Raw genomic sequence first — 11,123 nt, 5'->3', positions numbered from 1 at the left:
AGGATCCACATGTGCAGTACACCAAAGGCAGAAGAGAAGAAACACGTAGGCATTTGCGTGCCACTGAGACAAATTTTAATTTGTCTGTGGACTTTCACACTCAACATATGAAGGATCATTCTTATATTTTTTTCATTTGAGAAACTGTCTCCACCAAAGAAGCAAAAATGCAAAGGGAAGAGACAACACAACAGGCATCATTATAAGACGCCATCTTTTCACCTCATTCCTCAGTCAGGCCTCTAACATACAAAAACATATGTAAACATTCTTATTTATTCCTGATATTGTCGCAAATGCTTATGGTCAACCAAATTAGACATGTGACCATCCCACCTCCGGACAGCTAACAACAAGCCAGTTAACAATAGCTGATTATATGCTAGCAATATACCAGCTAATCTTAGGTTTGAGTTTCCTAAAAAAATGTACTTTCTGCTCTGATGAATAGTTTGCTCAGTCACATTATATGACAGTTTTACAAACAATGACTAACAGCAGGACAAACAGAAGCACTTACTGACAGAAAAGTTTAGATCTCTTCAGTAACTCAGTATCACTGTCATCAGACTGACTCGTGGATTCGTATCGAATAGATGTGACCACATATTGACAGCTGATTGACAATTTTTTTTGTCCTACAGCAACCATTATGGCTAGGATTATTGAACTGAATTGGGAGGCGTAAGAAAACAAAACTCAACTTGACTGAAATTTGCAATCTAGTGGTGAAATTTTACACAGTGTAACTTAAGTTCTGAAAATGTGCTACTGTAACTTAACTCCAACTTTCAGTTATCTCGCCCAATTACATTTTTCACAATAAAAAAAAAAAAGACGTTCTGTTAATGTTAATTTCCTTCAATAAAAAACGAACTAACAGAATTTTAGAAGAAATTATCCAAATTTGAGCTAACACTATGTAAACCTAATTGTTAATGTGATGTGCTCATGGGTAATAGTTTCTTTCAGTATTGCATTTAGAGTCAAACTTTCAACAAAAAAATTAATTATTTCACACAAATCACTCCTTACTAGCCAAGACCTACATGGCATCATGGAAGTAGAAGATCAATATTTTTTAGCATAAACAATATACATTATAAACAGGAAAAATATCTTAATGGAAAATTTTGGTTAGGGTGATATTCATATATAATCAGACACTTACTGAGATACTCAGGTACATTCTTAAGGTGAGGTTTGACAACAGCAGGATGGAGGTCTTTGTCATGCCGGAGTAGCTGCAGATCTCTGGGGTTGTCCTCAAAGTATGTCTGAGTGAGAGCACAAGCATGCAATCAAAACGTGTTCAAACACTTCTGCCTTCCTCTGTCTTTAGAAAAAAAACATCTCTCACCTTAAGTTTTTCTGAATTGAGCAGCTCCTGTTTGATCTCTTTTAGTCTGGCCTCCTTCACTGCCTGCTTTGTCACTGAGCGCATTGCGTCCTAAAGAAAAACTAAAAATAATCAATTCCCCTTACATTACACTTAAAAAAGAAAAAAAAAGGGCTAGGACTTGGCGATAAAACGATAAAAATGGTTATCTTTCCTCGTCTTTCCATCAAAAGAAATATGAGAAATGGTCAACATAAAGTAGAACTTGAAATTTGACAGACATCACAAAAGGCACAATGAGAATAGCACTGGACCAAATCAATCATGTGCTCGAAAACTCAGCTGATGGCATTACTACACAAGACAACTGAACAGACACAGTCCAAAGGTCAAACGATGAACAACCACGGAACTCATCACCATCTTTATTTCTAGCATTTTTCTACCCGTCTGCCTCCCATTCACGCACCTGCCTTCTGTCATGCTTCTACTGACTTTTGTTCTTCTTCTCTGTATACTTCACTCACTTAACATCACAATGTCATCTGCAAACATAGGGATTCCTGCCAACCTCATCTGTTAACCGAGATTCACAAATACACAGTGCAACTGCTTCTGGCTTCTCTGACCTACTCCATCAACACATTGTATCTGTAGTGCTCTTTCTCAGCACGAAGCAATACTGCTGCTCACTAACTGTCACCTCCCTTCTTAGCCTAACTTCAACAACGGGTTCCCATACCTTCGTGATATGTCTCATCCCTACCAGTACACTTTTCTCCATTCTTTAGCCTCACTGTCTCACTCTCCAAGACTGTTTTAAAACAGCTTGGTCAGAAGGTCCACTGCTGTCTCTCCCACACATCTCCCTCCTTCAACTGAGCCAAAAATCTTTCCGCTCTTCATCCTCTGCCTCCTTCTCCTGCCTTTCCTTCTCTCTTGTTGCCTCCTAACATGTCTTCCCCCTTTCCCATTTCTTTTTTCAGCCAACACTAACACCCTGTTGGCCAATCGGTAGGGAAATCTTTTTTGATCAGTATGTTTGATTTGTCCAAGATTTTACACCAAATGCCCTTCCTGAAGGAACGCTCCCCATTTACAAGGGCGAAGGGACTGGCACAGAGTATACTGGCTTGTGCTGATATGAAAAACTGATTATAAGTTTGTTTGTTTTTTCCATTTGTTGTTCTGCCATAGACTTAACTAATGCCAACAATCAGCAAATGTTGAGGAATTTGCCATTTTTGGAATTAAATTGAGCTTCCAAAAGGAGGAGGAGGATACTCACCCGGCATCTGTACCTGAAGCCTTCAATCTGCTCCATTTTAAATTCATAAGGTTTGAGGGGAGAATTGGTCTCATCTAAACACAAACAGAATAAAAACAACTTACAAAAAATTATCTCACTCCATTTAAATATCGTGCTACACTCTAAAAGTATTTGCACCCATCCTGATTTCATAGTTATTTTGTACATTTGTCTTCTCTTCACTTGTTGGTAGACAGCAGAATCCATACTTCCACCAGGTTTCCAACAAAACAAAACATTAAAAACTGCAGTTTGTGTTTAGTCTGGTTATCAATGTCTTCGATAATGTGAAACATGCAAATGTGACAAATATGCAAAAAGATATAGGGTGCAAGTACTTGTTCACAGCACTGTATACTACTCCCTGAGGTTCAATATTTTAGCACTGAGACACATCCAACTCTGATGCAGCTGTAGAAGGTGAAGCTGACTAACTAGAGAAACGGTCTACCATTTCACTTATTCAGCGAAAAACTAGATGTGGGCCTTTTCCGCATGTGAAGTGAACATAGCCTAACTGTGTTTAAAGTAAAATGAAAAACAACATGCTACAGTCATCAACACAGAAACAGTCATAATGATAATGATGATATTAATGCAAGTGGATCTCTCTGCAACTCCATTTTTACTTAATTTTCACATTAAAAAGTCAGTAAAAGGTGTAGGCCTAAAATTAGATCAAAACACATCTTCATTACCCCCAGTGAGAGCTTCCTCCACCTCTGACAGCAAACCAAGCTCGGTATGAGATACAAATGACAGAGCGGTGCCCGGGTTGTCTGCTCTTGCCGTTCTGCAAGAATAAAAGTGGCCATCAGAGTTTGATTTTTAGTAAAGATTATCATGTCATTTTTTTAAAAGAAACTGTACATACCTTCCAACTCGATGAATATACGATTCCGCAGTTTTTGGGAAATCAAAGTTAATTACATTGGCAACATTTTGGAAGTCCACACCTCTTGACACTCCATACTCTTTATCTTTAGCTCTAAAGAGACAACAAAACAGTCAATACAGTGTCCAAATGCAATTTTTAATAGGCTGGTTCTATCATCCAATATCTGACGACATGGGTTACGCCACATAATGTGGGTTTTTCAATGTGGCTGCAAACACAGCTTGTTTAGAAGGTTTAAATGTATTTATTGAAATGGTAAAATCTCAACTTCAGCAGTCCAACTGACCATCAAACTCTTTTTCCACTGATAAAGACCAACAACCTGAAAGCTTCCATTTATCCATCCATCCTCTCCTGCTAACCCTGATAAGGGTCGTGGAGAGACTGGAGCCTTTTGTTTGACTATATTACTGTCTGTAATATTGTTAAAGTCCTAAATTATCACCTTTAAAGTGTTTGCACTCATAACATCATGTACAGTAAGACAGGCATGGAGAACAGTGGCAAGGCAGCCCAGGCGGAGAAATTTTGCTTTTAGACTTTGTGACTCATTTAATTTCTATATCTGAAGGAGAAAAAAAGAACTATCCAATCAGATAGGTATTTGTGGTGAATGAAATACAGTTATAGTTTCAAGCAGTTTTAAGCACCACATCCAAAATTCAAGCACTTTTCAAACCACGAAAGGGCAATGTTAAAATTTAAGCAATTTCTAGCATTTCAAGCACCCGTACAAACCCTGGGCACCATTTCTGGTAACCAGCACCAAAAAACTTCACTGTTGTCTATACTTAAGAATATAAACTGTAGTTTTACACTGTTGAGAAAGTCCAACTGGTTACTGAAACATCACATAAAATGTATTCTACTAATATTAGTTTTCCCCCTTATGGCATTTTTCCCCCATCTTGTGCTGCTTCAGAATATTATCTGTCTAATATTTTTTATTTGAGTGTTAATCAATAGTCTGACTTACTTTCCTCCCTTCTTTTGGGCCTTTTTCTTCTCTTTCCCTGCAGTCGTCTGTGGTGCAGCGGCTGTATCAGTCAGACTCTGTTCATCTGAGGCGATGATGTAGTCATAAAACCCCTGATTAAACTGGGCAATGATGTGACACCTGCAACAGAGTGATACAAAACACAAACACAGAGAGAAGAGAAAGGAATCAATAATGCACCATACATACTGGATGACTGCCTGCTACAGTATACTTTTACTATTGTGGGTGTCATGTGCCGTGTCGGGTCCAAATTAACAAGACGCTTAAAAAGAAAACAAGCAAATAAACAAAAATCTTAAAACAGATGCATTAATAGTTCAAAACTATGATACTTATATTTGTGGACAGACTATTCTGTGTAACACTACACAAGCCTCTCTAATAGCGCCTTGAAACGTGATCCTTTGTTGTTACTTTGCTCTCTAGACTGATTATTGATTAGTTTTTGTTCTTTAAGTCATCCAGCTATTTATCAACAGAGGTTCCAACCCTAACCCACAGGTAACTTTACCTTAATTTCACCAACTTAGACTGCAGTAGTAGCTTTTCTTCAAAACATGCAGGGCATTTTACAATGTGGCGAGTTCAAAACTGGATTTGTGCTGCTACACAGAGCTCCCCATGGCTACGGTGCAGAACAAAGACCATCAGCTGCAGTCTAAGCTAGTGGAGCTGGAGCAGCTATTGGCTGCAAAGTGCAATATTTGAAGGACTCCTTTTACTGTGCTCACAGATACTCGCATGCTTATTGAGCCCAATTCTTTTAAATTTTTTTTTACACAATCTTGGGATCTAAAGTCTGATCTTCAAAGCGCATGTTTCATGCAGGTTCTGATGTTAATAATTTAAGGAAATATTACAGAATCATCTGCACTGTCACATTGCATATAAAATCAATGAAATTGACTGTCCCTCTTCACGGGAGTCATTGACCAATAAAGTTTACTGCAACAGTCTAGATGGTCACAAAGGAACTCTGGCCTTTTTAACACTTATGTTCATGTTCATCGGTCCAACATCAGGAGAAAACTCAATAATTACACTGTATATAGCCCAATGTTGTGCTCTGAATAAGGTGACTGTACACTTTCATATTTCCACACAGAACCAAGTTGAAAAAAAACCCTGAAAATGTATATAACACTGTCCTGTGAATTCTCCTCTCACCTGGACTGGACCGGCAGTTCAGAATTGAGGACGCAGGCAGGAATGCCAAACTGTTCGAGAAACAGTTTGAGTCTATAGCATCTGTCCACAGTTCCCACAAACAATAGCGTCTTCCCCTTAACCAGGCACAGCTTGAGCAGTGTGTACACAAGTAGAAACTTGTCCTCCTCCTCACATTTGATGCTGTACTGCTGCAGCTGGCTGCTGTCTGGGAGCTGGGATCCTTGAAGCTTCAGTATCACCTAACAAAACACCATATCCAAAATGGATGTGTGGGTCAAGACAAAACCAGAAACATCAACACATCCTGCATATCACCTCTGACTGCAGCTTAAACTTCACTCTTATTCTTCACTAAGGTTTTCGCAAGAGAATAAAGTTATGTTTTTTTGTACTCATTTACTTTGCACAAGTCTTTAACTGCACAATGCAGAAGAGAACACTGATAATGATAATACAACAATGATCAATTCACACTGTGTGAAATTAACTCTTGGTCTCAGTCTGTACAGTATTAATTAGAAACATAGCAGGCTAAGAGTGTTTTCACAACTATAGTTCTTTTACTCTGGTCCGAATCAGGTGGCTAGTTGCTAACTTGTACTGACCTTCGCTTCTATGATGCCCCGCCACATCTCAGGTGGGAAGGTGTGTATCTTAAACTTACTAGTATTTGGGTTGAATCACGTTCATACCATAAATTTGTTAGAAACAAATTTATGGTATGAACGGTATGATTGTTTTCTTTTGTTCTCAACCCAAGTGCAATTACTGTGTTCTGTTAAATTTATATAGTGGCCGTTTGCTGTTACTGGTTGGGGGTTAAGGGAAGAAAAAATATAATAATAGTAAATCTAATAATAAATACTGAATAAATATATTCAGTAAGTGGGAGTCTCTGGGAGAAATCTGTGTTGATACCTGAGACTGAAGGAGAAAGGCAGGGCTGATTTGACTTGACAGGAAGTAACTCAAATGTTATTAATAATGTATCTAAACATTCAATTGTATAGAAAACAATAAACCTTTGATCAAGTGAGTGTTAAGGGGACATTACAGGATTGTGCAGCAACAGCTCCTTGAGGCTCTGGACATCCTCATTAAATGTAGCAGACATCAGGAAAGACTGGTAGATATTTGGTAAATGGCTGTTTTAAAAAAAAAGAAAAGACAGAAAGATTAAAAAAAACCAGTTAAATTTGACATTAAGGCTACAATAACTAACCTAAACCCAACTGAAGCCAAACTAAATGTAAACACAGGCAACTTGTGGCTGCAGGGAAGAAAAGTATGTTTGGTGGTCTTTGAAAAAGACTGATGCTCCAATCTAAAACAGATTTTTGCTTCATTTCTTTTTTACCAAGTTTGAGATTTTAAGAACAAGAACAGAAGAAAACTATGATGTGAAAAAAGAGACTTCTTTCTTCTTTGCCTCTTACATTTAAATTAGTTTGGAAAATGGATGAGTTGAAAACATTATTAGCTCGTGTCATATTCATAAGAAGGCTATAACCTATAACACTATTACACATGTAAGTTTCATGCAACTTTCACCTAAAACAGGCTGGGAATCTCTCATTTAAATCCCGGACGTTAAAAACAAACAAAAACACCACCTTTCTAGTGCAAATTTTAAAACAAACAGCAGCAGGAGACGCTTGCATGAAGCGAGTTCCCTCTGGTGAAAATCTGTACACCCTCACCACAACAAGTTCTTCAGGTCAGACTCAAAGCCAAAAGAGAAGATTAGGTCGGCTTCGTCTACCACCAGCATCTCAAGAGAAGAACGCAGGACCAGGTTCTGTGCGTTGAGATGGGCAAGCACACGGGATGGCGTCCCCACAACTACATCCGGCTTCTCCATTAAAATGGGCCTGTCCACACATAAAAGTGATCATTTAAAATACATCTCCTCGTTTGACAACACGGACTTTTTTATTAATCTATGAAGTCCACAATTACACTTTGCGGATTTAAAAATATTATATAACTGCAATACTGTGGAAAAATGCAGGCACTTGAAGTCTTTAGATTCTTATCACACAATCAGGGACTTTTGAGCTTGCTAAATGCACAACAGAACAATAAACCCAAGCAAAGCATAAAACAGGAAGGGGTAAGAGCAATTAAAATCAAAAGAACAAGGAGGACTGTTCACTAGCAAAATGATTGCAGATTTACAAAAAAAAGAAGAAATTAATAAATAAATAAAATACTAAAAAAATGACTGTACCATGAAATCAAATACAGACGTTACAGTAGCATTGTACCATGATAGATCAAATTCTACTTTACTGTATTCATAATTCCATCAGTATTGACATGATCCCAAACACCACTGGCTGAAATGCAGCTCTAAAGCATGGCGAGGCCTCCACAATGTTTTAGAGATTACTGTAGCCACACACAGCTGCACCCATCTTCTGACGTGTTCCATACATGTTGGCACTAATCAGAACCAAAGTGAGAACAAAAGTAACCTGATGACAGCAATATTGAGGTCACTGTGTTTTTTTTCTGTGGAGTACTCTTTCCGTGAAGTTAAACGATAAATAAAAACTATTCAGACCACGTGGACCAGTGTCTCCCACACAGACTTTATTTGAACAGACCGCTTCAGCTTTCTGACTGAAAGAAATGTGCTGACCTCTGTGTTGACAGATCAACCTTGCTAGAGATGTCGGCCACTCGGATGTCCCTGGAGCAGTACGCTGTTAACTGTCTCATCATAATCTGAACTTGGTGACCCAGTTCTTTGGTTGGCACCACAATCAGAGCCCTCACATCTTGCTCACGCACAGTCTAACAGGAGAAACAACAAACAGTGAATAAACAACTCTGGAGTAAAACAAATTGTCTGGAGAACAGAAAACATCATCCTAAACAATGGGAACACCATTTTGTTTTTTAAATTTTATACACTAAACAATAAAAAACAAAAAACAAAATCTGGAGAGTCACATTCTCTAAGGTGCAGAGATCATCTAAGATGAAAGTAATATCAACCTACAGTGTGTAAACTCAGCATTTGAATCTGCTTCCAAAAACGTTATTGCTGTTTCTCACCTGTTTGGAAGCCAGGATGCGCTGTATGACAGGTATACCATATGAGGCAGTCTTCCCAGACCCAGTCCGGGCTCGAGCCAGAAGGTCCTTTCCATCTAAAGCCAAAGGGATTACCTTTTCTTGGATCAGAGTGGGCTTTGACCATCCCAGATCTGCGACTGCCTGAGTCAAGAATAAAAAGCAAAAAAACCCAGAGGTGAAACAAATTATTATAGTGACACAGACAAATGTCAGACAAATCTCAGTTTAATATTTGGTGCAGAGCATTCACCCATGTTGACTGCTGTGCTAAATGTAAATGGAGCAGTTTTCTCATCTACTTGAGCACTCAGAGTGCTTTATACAACATGTCTCATTTACTCAATCACACAACCACTTTTTCTACACTTAAGCGCTTAAAACACACACACACACAAAAAACCAAACCCCAAAACAAAACAAAAAACCCACTGAAAACAGGGAGGTACAGGGCTGGACTGAAAATGAATGAAAAAGCAGCAATCATGTCCACAAAAACAAACAAACTCTGCAAAAAAATTTCAACAAAAGGACTAGCAACACAGCAGCAGCAGTGTAACATGGAGCTGGAATTTGTTTACACACACACACACATACAGCAAAGACTCTGAGCTGGCTCCCCCAAATGCAGCCCCTTTTGATGCCCACCCTATCCCAAGATGCTTTGCATATTGGTGAAGAAATCTTTTGAACAAAAATGATGGACAGTCAAAGTGAAGTGGTCCAGGAATAAACTTGCTACATATAAAATTTGTACATCTGCCCAACCTTATTTATTTTATCTTGTGTGTATGTGTTTGTTTTTTTTGTTCTTCATTTTGTCATTTTTCTACTATGTGTTTTACTCTATTGTTTAGTGTCCTTGAGTGTCTTGAAAGGTGCTTTTAAATAAAAGTTATTATTATTATTTCTGTAGGATTTTATGTCCAATTTCACCTTTCTTAGTTTTTCCTTTTGATTAAAATATATAAAATATGTCCATGGGATTCTAAGTCAAAATTGTGTTTTCATTTTGTAAGTTAACAAAAATAGCAACATTTTATAAAATATCTGTTAAATGCCATGGTTGAAGTGTCCAAAGTCAAGAGAGACTAAGAAACCCACACTGCAAAGTGAGAGGTGACAGGATAGACACTTTCCACTCTTGACGATAGGCCAAGACAAATTGTGTGTGGAAGATTAGAAGGAAGAGAAGCCAGAAGCAGCCAAGAGCTGGAGAGGAGAACAGGGAGAGAACAGACAGCTGTTCTCTGTAGCTGAGGGAGAACAGCTGTCTATTAACAACAGCAACAAGAATAATAATAAACACATTTAATTTGTAGTGCACCTTACATTTGCAAAACAAAAATTGGAACTAGCCCTTTTTTGTTTTACATTCTAACCGTAAAATTTTATTGCATACAATGAAACACGGATCTATAATTTTTGTAGTAGTTTTGTAGTTTCACTGCTAAAAATAAAGGACAAATTCAATATGGCGGACGCGCTGACGGGTCGCAGCAACGGGTCAGCCCTCTCCCTCAATGTGGCGTCTGTGTATGCATGTTTATGTCGAAATCATCATTTATGGGTTAACTGAATGCCCATTTAAGTAAATATCGTTATAACCGGATTTTGTCATACATGATAAACGGGACACTAGGAAGGCAGTTACAACCAGGAGAAAGTCAAAACCAATGTAGGGTAATCAAACTGTTATTAGCTTTTGATAAAAGTGCGAAACGGCGTCTATACTAGAAAACAGCGGACATGATTTCTATTACTTCTGTAATCCAGCATTTTTCCATGTCTAGTAATTTCACCTACGCACAACTTCATGTTTGCATAAAAACTTAACTCTGCTACCGAGCGAGCAGTTCCGACTCCCGTAGTAACTGTCGGATTTTCAAACTTCTCGGAGGATTTTATTCTCCACCTGAAAATTCACAGTTCCCCGACAGCCTCGAAGTTTGTTACCTTTAGCAGGCGGTCGTCTAAGCCCATTTCATGGAATTGTAGCCTCTCATGAGCCATCGCTCGTCTCTCACCAAGCTCACACGTGCGTCGCAAGTTTATGACGTCATGTCGCTTTTAAGCACCTCCGAAATAAAAGAAAGAACAGTGTACTTAAAAAAGTGTACTTTTTAAATACACAACACAGTTTTCTTGCTCTTAAAAAAGAAACTGAAGCATATTTCAAATACATAACCAGGGTTTTATATATATATGTGCATATATATATATATATATATACACACACACACACACACACACACACACACACAAACTTTCATCTTCCTGACTGACTGAATACCTGGCTGCCTTGGTGAGACATTTGCCCCTGCAG

General features: G+C 38.3%; 1 protein-coding gene across 1 annotated transcript in view; it reads right to left on the bottom strand.

The window, feature by feature from the left end:
* ddx56 (DEAD (Asp-Glu-Ala-Asp) box helicase 56) overlaps positions 1-11,123 on the bottom strand; it is an 18,976-nt gene that overhangs the window by 7,063 nt on the left and 790 nt on the right. Inside the window, exons 2-13 of the mRNA XM_005753063.2 lie at positions 10,754-10,875; positions 8,780-8,941; positions 8,361-8,515; positions 7,417-7,587; positions 6,771-6,861; positions 5,714-5,955; positions 4,523-4,663; positions 3,523-3,636; positions 3,347-3,441; positions 2,628-2,701; positions 1,361-1,450; positions 1,172-1,277 (exon numbers count right to left, since the gene is read on the bottom strand). Coding sequence (XP_005753120.1) covers positions 1,172-1,277; positions 1,361-1,450; positions 2,628-2,701; positions 3,347-3,441; positions 3,523-3,636; positions 4,523-4,663; positions 5,714-5,955; positions 6,771-6,861; positions 7,417-7,587; positions 8,361-8,515; positions 8,780-8,941; positions 10,754-10,810 — 1,498 coding nt within the window. The 5' untranslated portion in view covers positions 10,811-10,875. The remainder of the gene's footprint in view (positions 1-1,171; positions 1,278-1,360; positions 1,451-2,627; positions 2,702-3,346; positions 3,442-3,522; positions 3,637-4,522; positions 4,664-5,713; positions 5,956-6,770; positions 6,862-7,416; positions 7,588-8,360; positions 8,516-8,779; positions 8,942-10,753; positions 10,876-11,123) is intronic.

Source organism: Pundamilia nyererei, unplaced genomic scaffold (genome assembly GCF_000239375.1).
Source record: "Pundamilia nyererei isolate P.nyererei 1_Seehausen unplaced genomic scaffold, PunNye1.0 scaffold00398, whole genome shotgun sequence".
Classification (NCBI taxonomy): Eukaryota; Metazoa; Chordata; class Actinopteri; order Cichliformes; family Cichlidae; genus Pundamilia; species Pundamilia nyererei.
The sequence above is the reverse complement of the archived record's forward strand: the minus strand, read 5'-3'. Positions and strand labels throughout refer to the sequence as shown.